The 15,370-nt window shown below is 51.4% G+C and overlaps 1 protein-coding gene across 1 annotated transcript in view; it reads left to right on the plus strand.

The window, feature by feature from the left end:
* Window positions 1-15,370, plus strand: part of TXNRD2 (thioredoxin reductase 2) — a 422,726-nt gene that overhangs the window by 369,754 nt on the left and 37,602 nt on the right. Inside the window, exon 15 of the mRNA XM_078667932.1 lies at window positions 13,646-13,717. Coding sequence (XP_078524058.1) covers window positions 13,646-13,717 — 72 coding nt within the window. The remainder of the gene's footprint in view (window positions 1-13,645; window positions 13,718-15,370) is intronic.

Consider the following 15,370-nt stretch of genomic DNA (forward strand, 5'->3'; position numbering starts at 1 on the left):
GTGCCAGCACTGAAAGCTCCTATCTCCTCTGCACTTGATTTTTGTGACTTTGGGAGGTTTTCTCTTGTGGTGGACTTTGTGTGGGGGGACGACAAGAATTTGTAAGTATTTTGGAAATGAGCCTTCCGTGCTCTTGTAGGTTAAGCAGAGACCTGTATTCTTCCCAGTGCTGAGTGCCAGTGGAGGTGCATGAGCATGTTTTCATAGTGACACATAGACGCGCTGACGAAATGACGGAGGTCACGTCATGGCGCCTTATTTTCTTTCTTTTGGCTGATTCTGCCCAGCATCAGCAAAAATCCTTTTTTCCCTATTCTGTAAAGCATCCAAGGACCAAAAGAAATTGACAAATCCAGTGAGTCCCAAGGGAAAGACCTATTGCCTTTGCCAATGCTTGTGACATAGGCTTCCGGAGCTTGGCGTTTTATTTAGCCCAATCAGAAGGAGGAAAGCTGTGTTTTAGGCTTCATGCAGCCTCTTGGCCTGGTATGCCTGTCTGGTGTGATGAGTGTATGTTTTTAGGTCTCACATCCCGACAGCGCATAGGCTGTCCGCTGGGAAGGGTATTGTTGACTGGAAAGGGCTTGGAACCCGCCCATTGGTAGCCATTCATTAGCATCATTGTCATTCTTTGCTGCCTCCTAATTGGCCAGCATTTCCAAGCATCACTTAATTTTCTTTCAGTGGAGCGTGTTTTTGATATAGACTACTAGCCACAGATTCCTTCACGTAGAATTACTCCCAGGCGTGAGACTGGATCCGGAAACTTTTTTTTTTGTGCCACAGCATCCCTGCGCGCTGGGCTCGGGACGACATCACGTGACTTTGCCCAGGCGTCGTCCGCACACGTGATGTCAGCGAGGTCACATAAGACCCGCCCCGGTGCGCCTACGTCAGTTTTTTCCTTTTCCGCCTGCAATACAGATCCGGTACTTGCTACGGGCTTGTTTCGGGCCCCTTTTTTCTCTATTTCTTTGGTGGAACAGTGTGCGAATGCCTTTGGGCTTCAAAACTTGTACATTTTGTGGGCGTCTTATGTCGGCGACGGGCCCGTACCTCATTTGTATGTGGTGTTTGGGGGAGGATCACGGCACCTCTGACTGTGAGGCCTGTCAGCAGTCGAAGCCGAAGTCGCGGCGGGAGCGCTGCATGAAACTTCTCTTGGCGCGGCTCTCCAGGTTGATGTCCTCCCCTTGGTCTGCTTCGGCGGACAGCTTTAGCTACGGCCGTGGTCGTCGTCCTCACCCTTCTCCGATGTCACATGAGCGTTGCTCCCCGGTGGGTAAGTGTCGCAGTTTGTCCCTGGGGGCTGGGTTCCAGCCTGCTGGGGATGTGGACTCTCCGCGGGTGATGCGGCCCCGCGTGTTGTCCTTTCCACCGTTACCCAGTGTTGGGGCGTCGAGTGTCCAAATGGAGATATACGCGGCGGCTTTGCAGGCCTCGCTGGCTCCTTCCCCTCCTGGGGTGTCAGCGAACCCCTCACCTTGCACAGGGCCTTCCGTGGCGCCGCCGGTGGCTCCGGCCCGGCGTCGACTGGTTCGGATCCAGGCTTGGAGGATGTGGTGCTGTTGGGGTGCGGCTCCTCTGGGGCACCTCCTTCACGCCACATCGTATCTGCCTCGCTGCAAACTCCTGCGGGAGTCCCTGTGGTGTCAAGGGAGGTCACTGGGGCTCGGGTCGCATCCCCGAGCCCCTCTCGGTCCTTTGACAAGGTGGTCCTGTCTAAGGCCGAGGTGACGCCGCTACGGCACCGGCAGCAGTTGGACCATGCGGAGCCACAGGGGTCGGTGAACCCTCCTCGTCCTTCTCCGGGTCGAGGCCTGGTGAGGACTCCTCGTCCCTCTCCGGGCCCCTCTCGTCCCTCCCCACAGGCGGCTGCCTCGACGGAGGGCGAGTCAGAGGTTGGATCTTCCCTGGCACCGCCACGTGAGTTGCCGAGCGATCTCCGCCTCATTCTGGGCCACGGCTGGCGGAGGGCTTTGTGTCGCTCCCCAGGCCCGTCTCATTCCCCCACGCAGGTATATACCTCGGCTGGGGTCGGGTTGGTGCTGTTCTGGCGCCGACTCGAAGCCGGGTCGACTCCAGCTCCACTCCGGTATCCACTCTGGTCTCCGGTGTGTGGTGACTTGGAGGGACCTTGTCCGATGACGCCGGATGGTGCTGACAACCTGCCTCAGGCAGCAGACTGTATGGCTCCGCCTGTATGGCTCCGCGCAGGGGTTGTACCGTGGATTCGTTTTCAGACGCTCCTTCTCCTCTGGAGGCGGGCTGTATATTGGTGTCGTCCTCCAACACCACTGGTCGCCGTGTGGTGTCTTTTTCACCGGCGTCGAAGGGCCGCTCCTCACCCTTCCTGAGGAAGAGGTGTTCGTCGGAAGAGCGGCAGGTCCCTCATTCTTCGGCTCCTTCTGACTTCTAGGTCTGGCCCTTGCCCGTCCCGCTTGGCCTCGGGGACGGCCGCCTTAGTTTGCAGCTGTCGCCCACGGAGGAGCTGCTTTCCCCACCGTGGGGCCCAACGGAGGTGGGTGCGGCCTTCGCTCACGCTGTGTCCGCGGCTGTGGGCATCCTGCGTATGGGTGACCCAGTGGCTCACTTTCCGGCGGACCATCTCTTGGAGGTCCTCCACCAGGACTCTGGTGGGAGGGAAATCTTACTTACCTTTGAAGGTTCCCTCCTTTCTTCCTTGACGGGGGCTTGGAGGCGTCCTGCCTCAGGGGAACCGGTGCCTCAACATCTTCTGCAACGGCACCTCCTGGCGCCGTGAGACCCGGCTTGCCTTTCCCTCCTCCCCACTGCCCCCAGTCCACTTTTGAGGACCGTTTTCCCTCCCTGGCGCTGCTGTTGGCTCCGCCATCCCAAAAGGCCCGCTGGCTGGACTCTTGGGGGCGCAACATGTTTGCCTCGTCCAGCGCTGCCCTGCGGGCCCTGAAAACTTTGTGTGTGCTAGCTCAGGCCTCCTCTTGTTTGTGAGACTCGGCTGAATCTCTGGGATCCGCAGCGTCCCAGGAGGGTAAGCAGGTGGACTTGAGGCATCATGCATTGGATGGCCGGGAGCTTGCGGCGTTTATTCTCCGCTCCGCTATGGACATCTCAGAGGTGCTGGGCCGGGCCTCCTCGGTCGCTCTCCGTCCGTTTGATGGCAGCCAGTTGTTCAATTCCCCGGCCGACTCCGCCATCCAGAGGCTCTTGGCAGGACTCCGTCCTCCTCCTCCTCCTCCTCCGCCTTATCCTCCTCCTTGATTCTGGGCCTTCTTAGGCCGGTTGTTCTAGCTGTGGAGTGTGTTTTTTGGCCATTATGTCCTTCCTTGGGACTTTGGCTTTGTTGGCTGCTGGACGGCCCTTTTGTCGATTATGTGTGTTTGTAATTGTTGCCCAGATTTGGCCCTGGGATTAAGCCTTCTGCTTGCTTAGGCTGATTGTCTAGCCTTTCGCGGGTGTGTTTTGTTCTCCATGGCTTTTTGTTTTTTCCTCTGCTGCGGAAGTCCTTCCAAAGAGGGTTTCCATATTTTGGGGCTTGTAGTACCCTAGGTGGGGTATTGGTAGCTGTCCTATGGCTTACGCTCTGCTGGAGTGTTCTGGTCACCTTTGGGTGCCTGTTCTCCATGGCGTTTGTTTTGCTTTGCTCCTTGAGGTCGTGTGTGAGGCCTTTCGTAGTGGTGTGCCCAGGCATCTCCTCTTCTCCCTGCTCCTGCCCTGAGGTCTGGGATGATCCTGTGTTCTCCCTTGCCAGGCGCCGACTACTCGGCCTTCCTGGTGCCTCAGGCTGTTCTTCTTGCTTCTGGCGGCTTTTGACTGCCAGCGCTGTTCTGACTGGCAGGTTGTTCTCCACCTGGAGTGGGTTTGCCTTCTTTTCCCTCGCTTCCTTGGGTCTTCTAGGCTCCTTCTTCTTCTTCCTCTTCCTCCTGTCCTATCTTGGCATTGGGCAGGAGTTGTGTTGCCTTGTGGGGCAGTGGGGTGCTTCGGCCTCTCTGACCATGCCCTTGGTTCCTCTTCAGCCTTTTTCTCCCTTCTACATCCTTTCGGGTAGATGGGGGTCTGCTTGGTGGGGTGGGGGGGGTCCGCATACATGACGTCAGCGAGGTCACATAAGCCCCACCCCGGCGCGCCTACATCCGTTTTTTCCTTTTACGCGTGCAACGCTGATCCGGTCTTGCTGCCGGCCTGTTTGGGGCCCTTTTTACTTCACCAATTGTCTTCTGCCTGGTGGAACAGTGTGCAAATGCCTTTGGGCTTTCAAACTTGCACGTCGTGTGGGCGTCTTATGTCGGCGACGGACCCTCATCTCATTTGTATGAGGCGTGTCAACAGTTGAAGCCGAAGTCGCGGCAGGAGCGCAGCATGAAACTTCTATTGGCGCGTCTCTCCAGGTCGACCTCCTCCCCTCGATCAGCTGCGGCAGACGGCTTCAGATACGGCCATGGTAGTCATCCTCGTCGTCCTCCGATGTCGCGAGAGCGCCGCTCCCCGGTGGGTAAGTGTCGCAGTTTGTCCCCGGGGGCTGGTGTTTGGCCTTCTGGGGGCGAGGGCTCTCCGCGGGTGATGCGGCCCCGCATGTCATCCTCCTATCCACCGTTTCCCGGTGAGGGGGCATCGAGAGTCCAAATGGAGACATACGCGGCGGCTTTGCGGGCCTCGCTGGCGTCTCATCCTCCTCCTTCCTCTCCTGGGGCGCCGACGGATCCCTTGCCTCGCGCGGGGCCCTCCGCAGCGCCGCCGGCTGCTTCGGCGCCGACTGGTTCGGATCTAGGCTTGGAGGGAGGATGTGGTGCTGTTGAGGTGCGGCCTCTCTGGGGTCCCTCCTTCAGGCCAGTGCGCCTCTGCCTCGCCGCAAACTCCTGCGGGAGTCCCTGTGGTGTCGTGGGAGGTCGCCAGGGCTCGGGTCGCATCACCAAGCCCCGCTCGACCTTCTGGGCAGGCGAAGGCCTCGTCCAAGGCTGAGCTGACGCCGTGCTGGCGCCGGTGTCTGCTTCAGGCAGCGCCACAAGGGTCGTCACCTCTCCTCCTCCCGCACTGGGCCGAGGTGGGGTGTGGACTCCTCGTCCCCCTCTGGGCCTTTCTCGTTCCTCACCGTGGGCGGCTGCCTCGTCGGAGGGTGAGTGAGAGGTTAATTCGTCCCTGGCGCCACCACATGGGTCGCCTGACCGCCTCCGCAACATTCTGGGCCGCGGCTGGTGGGGGACTTCGGGTCACTCCCCCAGTTCCTCTCGTCCCTCCATGCAGGCGGCTGCCTCGGCGGAGGTCGAGTCAGCGCCGTTCCGGCGTCGCCCCTTGGCCACTTCAGCTCCGGCCCCACTCCGGTCTCCACTCCGGCCCCGAGGTGGTGTGACTTGGAGGAGCCCTATCCGGTCTCTCCCTCAGCGCCGGATGTTGCTGGCGTCCTACCTCAGGGTGCGGACTCCACGGCTCCACAGAGGTCGTACCGCGGATTCGTCTTTGGACGCTCCCTCTTCTCCGGAGGCTGGCTGCATATTGGTGTCCTCTTCCCCGGAGACTGGCCGCCGCGTGGTGTCTTTTTCACCGGCGTTGTCGAAGGGTGGCTCCCCGCCCTGTCTGAGGCTGAGGTGCTCATTGGAGGAGCGGCAGGTACCCCAATCTTCAGTACCTTCTGGCTTTCAGGTCTGGCCCTTGCCCGTCCCGCTTGGCTTCGGGGACGGCCAACTTAGTCTACAGCTGTCACCAACGGAGGAACTGCTTTCTTCTCCACAGGGCCCTACGGAGGCGGGTGCGGCCTTCACTCACTCAGTGTCCACGCTGTGGGCATTCTGCACATTGGGGCGCTGATTGCTCTTTTTCCGGCAGACCATCTCTTGGAGGTTCTCCACCAGGGCTGTGGTGGGAGGGAGATCTAACTCTCCTTTGAGGGTTCGCTCCTTTCTTCACTGACTGGAGCTTGGAGGCGTCCTGCCTCAGGGGATCCGGTGCCTCAACACCTTCTGCACAGACACCTTCTGGCTCCACTTGACCTGGCGTGCCTCTCCCTTCTGCTGCCAGTCCACTTTTGAGGACCACTTCTCCTCCCTGCCGCCACTGTTGACTCCCGCTGGCTGGCCTACTGGGGGTGCAACATGTTTGCAGGCCCTTAACACCTTGTGTGTATTGGCAAGGGCCTCCTTTTGTTTGTGGGACTCGGCTGAATCTCTAGGATCTGCGGTTTCCCAGTAGACTGTTCAGGTGGACTTATGGTATCATGCTTTGGATGGCCGGGAGCTAGCGGTGTTTGTTCTCCGCTCTGCTCTGGACATCTCGGAGGTGCTGGGCCGGGCTATGGCTTCCTCAGTCGCCCTCCGTCGCCATGCTTGGCTTCGGGACGGCGTGTTCCCTGAGAATATTTGGGAGCAGGTTATTGATCTTCTGTTTAATGGCAGCCCGTTGTTCCATGCCCCAGCTGATTCTGCCAACCAGAGGTTCCTGGCGGGGCTCCGTCCTCCTCCACCTCCTAATCCTCCTCCTCCTCCTTCCCCTCTTCAGTGACTGCCAAACTGAGCTGGGTTTAGCCCTTTTGGATGCCCTTGCTATAGATGGTGTTTCCTGGCAGTTGAGTCCTCCTTGATGGGACTTTGACATTGTTGGCTGCTGGACTGCCCTTGTTGCCTGTGTGTGTGTTTTTTGCTGGAATAGTTACACGGACTTTGTCCTGAGATTAGGCCTTCTGTGTTTTTTCTTTGGGCTGATGTCAGGCCTTCCGCGGGGTTGTTTTGTTCCCTCTGACGCTTTTGCTATCTCCCCATCTGCGGAAGTTCTTCCAAAGAGTGTTCCCGTGTTTTGGGACTTACTGGACCCTATGTGGGGTAGTGGTAGCAGTTATATAGGTATGCTCTACTGAGGAGTGCTGGTTGCCTTCGGGTGCCTGTTCTCCATGGCGTTTCTCTATGTTGCTATTGCTTCTTGAGGTTGGGTGCGCGGCCCTTGTAGTGGTAGGTCCGGCCATTCCTCTCCTTCCTGCTCTTGTACTGAGAGCTGGAATGCTTCAGTGTCCTTCATGCTTCTGGCGGCTTATGGTTATAGCTGCCATCCTGGCTGGCCTGTTGCCTTCCCTTTGGGTGGGCTCGCCTCTTCCTTGGTTTCCTTGGGCCCTCTGGGCTTCTTCTTGTTCCTCTGCCTGTCCTGGTGTTGGGTGGAAGCTCGGTTGCCCTGGGGGTGGAGTGGGGTGCTTCGGCCTCTCCGGCCTTGCCCTTGGTTCCTCTGTTGTGAGTGTATGGGCCTCCACTCTTTCTTCTTCCTCCTACATCCTTTCTGGGGCTGCTGGCGTTTGAATTGTTGGGGTCCTCTTGCCTGGTAAGGACGAGGTTGCCTCCCCGGTCTACAGGGCTGGTCCCCTGTGGGCCTTCCGTCCTGTCCAGACTGGTGGGATCCTTTCGCAGACCCTCCTTCCCCGTGGGTATTGCTAGGGTATCTATTCTACGTGAAGGAATCTGCGGCTAGTAGTCTCTATCAGATGTACGAGTTACTTACCTTCGGTAACGATGTATCTGGTAGAGACGATTCTAGCCGCAGATTCCTTCACGGCCCGCCCTTCCTCCCCGTTCTGCGAGGACCCCTCTGTGCTGGTCCTTGGTACTCGTGTCCCGGTGGGGGGCCATGTCCTCTGTGAGTACCTTTTTTTGCTCTTGACAGTGACTCCGTCTGGTTGCTGTTCTTCCCTCCTCTTTGGTTCTGGGAAGGTGGGGTTCTGGTGCTCCTATGCCCCGCTGCTCTGGCTGATCCAGGTCGAGGAGGTTGCCTCCTATCTCTCCCTTCCTCTTGCTGCTAGGGGCCTGGCCCCTCTAACACCTCTAAGTTTGGGCCCTCTGGTAGTGCCTTACCCTTGTTTCTGGGGGGGTGGATGCCCTCTGGGCTGGGGTGGCTGGGGCTGGTTGTTCCTGCCTGTTAGGACTGTCTCCCCTTCCTCTTTTCGGGGTGTGGTTGTAGGCCTGCTACATGTGACATGACTTTAAGCAGGTTCCCTGTTTCCAGGGGAGAGGTGGGGGTGGGGGGGGTTGCTGTCTTTGTATTGGCAGGGTGACTGCTGAGGGCTCTGCTCTGTTCTTCCCCTCTTTTTCTGCCCTTGGACACTGCGGTGTAGCACTGTTTCTATGGGGTTTCTTTTTGGTATACTCTTTTGCACACTGTTCCCATGCTCTCACTGTTTTTTATTTGGTGGCCCCGCGTTATGGTGCGGAAAAGTTCTCAGAAGAAAACTGATGTAGGCGCGCCGGGGTGAGGCTTATGTGAACTCGCTGACGTCACGTATGCGGACGACGCCTGGGCGTAATCATGTGATGTCGCCCCGCCCCCGGCGCGCAGGGATGCTGTGGCAAAAAAGTTTCCGAATCCAGTCTCACGTAGGGGATAATTCTACGTGAAGGACTCTGAGGCTAGAATCATCTCTACCAGATACATTGTTACCGAAATTATGCTGCAGGGTTGACTAAATTATGTGTCAAGAAATGGGAAATTATGCAGCATAATACTACACATTTTGTGATACTTTTCATTATTTAGTTATTTTTACACATGGTAATACTGTCTGGGCAAATATTCCACCTGGTTAGTACCAGTTTTACAACCACATACAGTAAGAAGCAACTGAAAAAGGACCAATTACCATATGCAAAGGGCCTTCAATTGCGCGCGACCCCATTCCACCATGTTTTTAATAACTTTTGATCCGTTTGAGCTAGAAACCACATTTCTTTGTTAACATTTGCAGATTATGCAGTAAATTATCAATTATGTGGCAAATGCATCAATTCCTTAATTATACGGAAAAAAGCTGCGGCCGCCAGTTCACATAATTTCAGTGACCCTGGTTAATATGTATAAATGCTGCACTAACAACACATTCACATATTCATGATGCGTGCTGCCTCACGCCTATTTTCAGTGCCTTTCAGCTATTCATCACCTTTATGCCTCATACTTTTGCATTGATTTTAAGTTCAGTTCTTTAAGTTACTTATACTCACAACTCTACTACTCCATGCCACTCTACTGTAACCCACTTCATTCTTTGGCACTCCACTCTAATTCTCTCCACTTTACGCTACTCTACAACACTGCATTCCACGCCACTCCACACTACACCACTCAACTCTACAATACCACTTTACGCCACTCTACTCTATGCCACTCCACTGTAGGCCATTCCACTCTACACCACTCCACTCTACTCCACTCCACTCTACTGTACTCCATTCTATTGAAGTCCACTCTGTCACTCTACTCTACATCACTCAAATCTGCACTTCTCTACTCTGTCACTCCACTCTACTCTGAGCCACTCTACTCTCCTTTATGCCAATCTAGTCTATACCACTGTACTTTCCGCCACTCTACTGTACGCTATTAACTTATAGCCATGCTGAACAACAGTCACGCTGCTATAGAACATGGTTAAAAGACATTGGAAAAGTCAATAACTCTCTCAGAGTTGAGAGCTATTGGCTTTGCCAACCAACGCCTGTTTCTTTTTAGTTTGTTCATTTGTTAAAATGTGTCTTCTGCTGCTGCTTCTGTCTGTACGTGACTCACAGGCTTCTATCAGTTTGGCTGAAGAATGCATAGGAGGGGACAGAAAGAGTTTATTTGTTTGAGGTGGTAGTGTGGGTCCACACAGCGAGTTGCGTTTTTTGAGGCATTCATTTTGAGGTTGTTGTCGCCCATCAGCCTTTCAATGGCCTAAAAGCGATTCAGTATGGGCGAGAATAGGTTAGACTGCCCAGACATCCTTAGATAGACTTGGATTTCCTCTGCAAGGGATGTGTTCCCAGGTCTAAGGCTTGAATATTAAGAAAACCCCAGTTTTGACTGGGCTCATTGATAAGGAGGCGACTCCACGTCTTACGGTTTGCTCTAGATGGTCAGGAAGGGAGTGTGCCATTTGAGCACTTCCTCTGTTACACATGCCACTGATTGTATCCTGTGAGGAATGACTATGTGGTCTGCGGTGTAGAACATGACTGATCAGTCAAGGAGAATGAGGACCATTAGGCTACGCTGGTCTGATCTTTCGAGGATGTAGCCCAGACTGTGAGGGGCCCAGCCTCTGTCGCTTCTTTGGATCAGAGACTGGCTTAGTCGGAATCAATGAGGCTGCTGTATTCGAAGTTTGGTTTGATAAGTGAGGAAGGGTGTATGAAAGTGGTATTGCTAAAGAGAGCCTAGCACAGTACTTCAAGATGCCACATGTCTGCTTTCCCCGTCTTACTGCAGATTCCAGTCCATCAAACTAGAGAGAGATAAGGTCCCGTTCCCCTCTACCTTTTCCATTTGAACTCAGTTGTAGTTCTTGAAATGGGCCACGGTGGCACCTTCCACCACTGCTCCTTCATTTGTTGATGAAGCATTTGGGCTCCTTATGGCTCCTCTCTCCTTATCTAACCCCTCTTACTCTGTTACCCTATGACTCTAACCCCAAGTTTCAGACTTAACCAATTTACTAGTAGCACCCGTTGACCACAAACTTGCGCCATCCATCCCAATGCAATCTGCAATGATAACTTTACCAGGGAGGTGAGGGTAGTGGTGTTGCCCCTATTGACATCAAGTTGGCCCTGATCTGAGCCTGGCGAACATTCTTAACAGCAAGATCCACATTGGTCGTTCAATGATGGGTCCATGGACAGTGGACATTTCTGGAATATTTTTGTCTCATTTGATCATAGGACCCGCCCCATGAACGAAGATTTTGAGTACATCAGAGAAAGCCGATGAACCTTGTTAAATATCTCCCTTTCTTAGAAACTGGTAAGGGGCTATTCTTAGACTTAGAAATTGTTTGCATGTTGGCAGTGCCCACTTGAGCTGGACTTCTCTAATCTCAGTGCCACCAGTTGAATCTCGCTCTTTGTTCCTCTGCTACCTAAAAGCAGTTGATTCTCAAGACTTAAATTTCCGTCCGTGGATAAAAAGATGCATGATGCAGTGACTACTTACATTCACTGAAGTACCATCGAGCACTGCAGTACCACTGAAACGTCTTGTGGTCTCTGAAAAATGCCATCTTCCATTCCTGCAGCACATAAAATATTGGACAGAAACCACAGACTGGCCCATGGAGGCTCAGGATTTCTAACTTTGCACCATGCACATGAGTTTGGTTGTCCAGCCAGCCAGTGCCAGGTGGAAATAAGTTTTCTTTTAGAAGCCTGTGGCTCTGTGCTTTCCGCACTTTAAAGTACTCGCATTTATTGTGGGACATCAAAAGGGAGCTTTGTAGCCTCCCAAGAGGTTCTTTGTTTTTTCGCAGAGAATGTTGGACGTGGTCAGGACAGAGCTCTGGCACTGATCTAGTGCACCTCTCATTATTCTGTATCTTTGGAGTGGTTTTGTGCCTCCTGGATCAGAACTGGACTTCAGATCCTGCTGAGATCTTGTGAAGTGGTGATAGCCCTAAAGTGGTCCTGTTTGCTAAAAGCAATAATAGGGAGCGACCCTCTTGCTTCAAAGAGTTTCCTCAAGACACGATGGGTGATGCTTTGATCAGGCAAAATAACCCGAATTCATGAATGTTCAAAGGCCCTGGTAATGGCCCCGGAACCCTTATAATCACATGGTTGATGCTCTCTTTGTAGTCTTCAGTTCGTCTACCCAAGATTTGTACTCTTGCAATTATTTTTTAAAAATGTGCTTTGAAGGGGATCTGATCTCATCCCTCTTCGATACATGTTGGATTTTATTCTTGGCTTGGCCTTTGAAGGTCTCAGTGTAGGACAGAACAAGGATCCCACTTTTTTCCACTTGTGATGATGTCGGTTGTGTAAGGCCTGGCGAGTGTCTTTCCTCTGTATGGAATCGAAGCTGCAGTTTGATATAAAACCTTATTGATTCACATTTCAGACTGGTCCATTCTTGCTTCTTCCACTGCAGATGTTACCTCCGGTCACAAGGTAAGTTGATCCATCATTCATTGCGTGCCTTAAATAAAGGTGTATTTGACTATTACACCCTCCTTTTTAGGTTTCACCTGCACAGCGCTTGCGCTGTGCTTGAGAATTCTATTGTTTTTAATATAAACTTAAAACGGACTTACATCCCACCTCCTCCATTTCTATTGGCTGTAGCATATTTTCCTGCATTTGCCAATGTTTGTTCCTCGTCTGCTTCTCTTATCAGTTTCTCGCCGCAAAATACTGTTAACATCCACTTTGGTGGAACTATATTTTCAGAAAGTTTTGCCCTTTACTCTTGCAGCATATTTATATACCAATTTATCACCCGGAGAAGTTAAGTGATTTGCATAGAATCACAGGATGTTGCATGGTGCTGCCGAAACTCGAACCGGGATCCCCAGCTCTCAAGTCAGCAGCTCTGGCTGCTGTGTCACATCCTCTCCACTCCTGTGTTATCTGTCAGGGAGCTCTTTCCTTCTCCCGAACGATGATTGATTAAAATAGCTCTTTATTCATTACATAGGCGAATCCAATGCATTACCAATGATTGTTCCCTAAGTGGTCACAGAGTTCCACTTGGCTCAGAAGTTACACCCTGTATTTTTGCTCCATCTCATTGATCTAAAGTGGGAATGAGATTAGATTGGGGAGACTTCAAAAGGATGTTTCCACTTATGGAAGAGTGAAAGATACTCAGCTTATATGAAATTGTCAATGGGGTCAAGAACGGCCAGATAATTGGTGGAAGTCCACATGACTTTGCTTATTCAAGGACACTTTCTCTGAGTTATTCAAGGATGTATGGCCCTGCTAGTTGACTGTATAGTCCCTCTTTTAAACATCTCCCGGGCGGCAATGTGGACGTTTTTGTGTGTATTTACCAAAGGCTACCATCGTGATATATTAAGCGAAGATTACTTCTTTGGTCGACATTTTTTATTTCTTTTGTGGGGCACATCAAGATATGTTTCCCTTTTCTGATGGTTACTCCTGTGAAAGCCTTTCATAGAATGATTTTTTTTTCCAGAATAGTAAATTCCTACCCTGTACACGACCACCTCCCTCCCCCAACACAGCAGATTCCCTACCCCCCTTCCACTTACCGATAGAAGCCAGGGTCATGTTAATACTAACTTGATCATTTGGAGATAGAAGTCCGCTTAGTGGTGGACCACAGAAACTAAACAGAAACATGAAACAGATGCAAGTTAAAAAAGAAATGTCATTAAAAAAAGTATAATATTATACTTGCTATTGTAAGCTGCAAGATTGCATATAGAAATGTATCTACCATTTTGGTGGAAACAATAATTTAAGTATTCATGTTGATGGCAGACCGGGGATGGCCCCCTGGCAGAATACTGTCTGTCTGGTCCCTGTGTTTCACAACAACGGCAACATGTACTTGTGATTATACGTAAGTTGTTTATACAGCCATCAATCCCAAAGATCTAGTTCCCATTGTGTTCTTTTGGTAGACTTTCTGTGATATGTCAGTCTTTGGGGTTGTTTTATGGAGTTAAGGATGCCCGCCCCAGTAATGTGCTTTCCCAGCTTTCTCGTCCACAGGAGGCAGAACCCCATCCAAAATATTGTCATTTGTTTTATGCAGTGTATATTTTACATATGAATCCATAGAATCTGTCATTAGTTGCAGACCTGCATTTTAATGTATCACCCCACTAACCTATTCAAGAAACTGTTGTTTGATGAAGCAATTTGTGTTTTTTGTCCTAAGATGGCGTTATTGATGCTTTCGTCTTCATTGTCCTTAGGTCTATCACGCGTATTACAAACCTCTGGAATTCACGGTGGCGGAGAGAGACGCGTCACAGTGCTACATAAAGGTAAGGGAGTGCTGGACATGGAAGCCAGGCTCACAAAATTGTTGATTGGGTCCAGTTCATATGAGCAGTTTCATTGGGATACGAGATGGCGCGCTCGCCCCGAAAGATGCCGTTGCTCACAAGCATGATGGTCCATGGAAAAGACCCTGGAATGAAAAAACTCGCCCTAACTCAAGAACAATAAGCAACTTATTCATTTTGTGAAGGCCCAACCATCTAGTGCTTGGCGCCCAAGCTTGCCATCCCTTGAACGCCAAAAGCAGTGACCAAGTCTCAGAAAAATAGGAGACAGAAAAATTAGCGTTGGCAGTGTGCATGATTGTCACTTCATAATAAGGACTGTCACAACCTTGTTGCACTCCCCCTTACAGTTATAGGAAGGGTAAAAAATAGCAATGTGGATTATTTATGCATGTATAAATATGATTTAAAGTGCATATTGTAACATAGAACCCACAAGCTGGGGACTCAGTTGTTTATGACAATGTTTCGATTTTATTGGTGCCCCAAAGAGGCATCCTGACCATTTGAACAATATAAAAAATAAGCCTGATATTATCCTAAATTGAAATGTGAAAAGTACATTTAAGATTTTTTACTAATATAAATCACATCCATATTTTCCACATACTGAGAAGTTGAACTCTAAGTGGCATTTGAATTCAACGTTTACTCTTGATTGATGCTTTTAAAAAGGTCAGTTTTTGAACAAATAGAGTAAATGTTCTTCCCTGAACTTTAAAATACTTGGGCTCTGAAGTAATGAGAGATGGCTTTGAGTTACAGCCTTACATGTCTGACACCGCACCTCAGTCCATTTAGACCTGCTCATCACTCAGTCATACCTTGCCTTTCCTAAAGGAGGCTTCTATATGTACATCACACATCAGCCAACGCGTTTTGTTCAAAGGTTGAACTTCGTCAGGGCAATCGTGATTATTGGTGATTAGTGGCGAATGTTGCGCCCGTTTCAAAGTAGGTCTTAGGGCCCAATCTGGTCCAGACCCGGTCTGAAGTGAAGACTTAGTGTGTCGATCTTGGAAAGCTTTTCCGTGAGTTGAGACGAATTCCCGACGGACTGCAGAAACACTAAATGTTCTCTTATCAAGGAGGCCCACACAACATACGCAGTCCAAGATTGGCACACTAAGTCTCCACTTCAGACCGGGTCTGGACCAGATTGGGACCTAAGACCCACTTTGAAACGGGCGCAACATTCGCCACTAATCGCCAATAATCACGATTGCCCTGATGAAGTTCAACCTTTGAACGAAATGCGTTGGCTGATGCTTGGGACAAATCTCATGGATTGTTTGAAATAAGGACTTACATTTTTTGCAACGAATATACTGATCGAGCTTCCTTATTGACATAATACTTACTTGGGAGTGCACCGCTCCAGTGTTCTCAAAGTACTGTATATCTGCTTGGCAGTTGGCATCTGTTGGACTTGGGCCTTGTGGCAGGTTCACCCCTGAACTTTTTGCCTTAAATTATAGTGATTTCTGGCCTTTGCGCACTTTGACACTGTGGCGCAGTGTAAAGTGCGTGCGCTCCTTGAGTGCGTGGAGTGAGATAGGCCTGCCCTCCCATAGGAATGCATGGGGAATGTATGGGTCCCTGGTAGTTCCTGATGCGTGGGGAGTGCAGGCT

Source organism: Lissotriton helveticus, chromosome 11 (genome assembly GCF_964261635.1).
Source record: "Lissotriton helveticus chromosome 11, aLisHel1.1, whole genome shotgun sequence".
NCBI classification, from domain to species: Eukaryota; Metazoa; Chordata; class Amphibia; order Caudata; family Salamandridae; genus Lissotriton; species Lissotriton helveticus.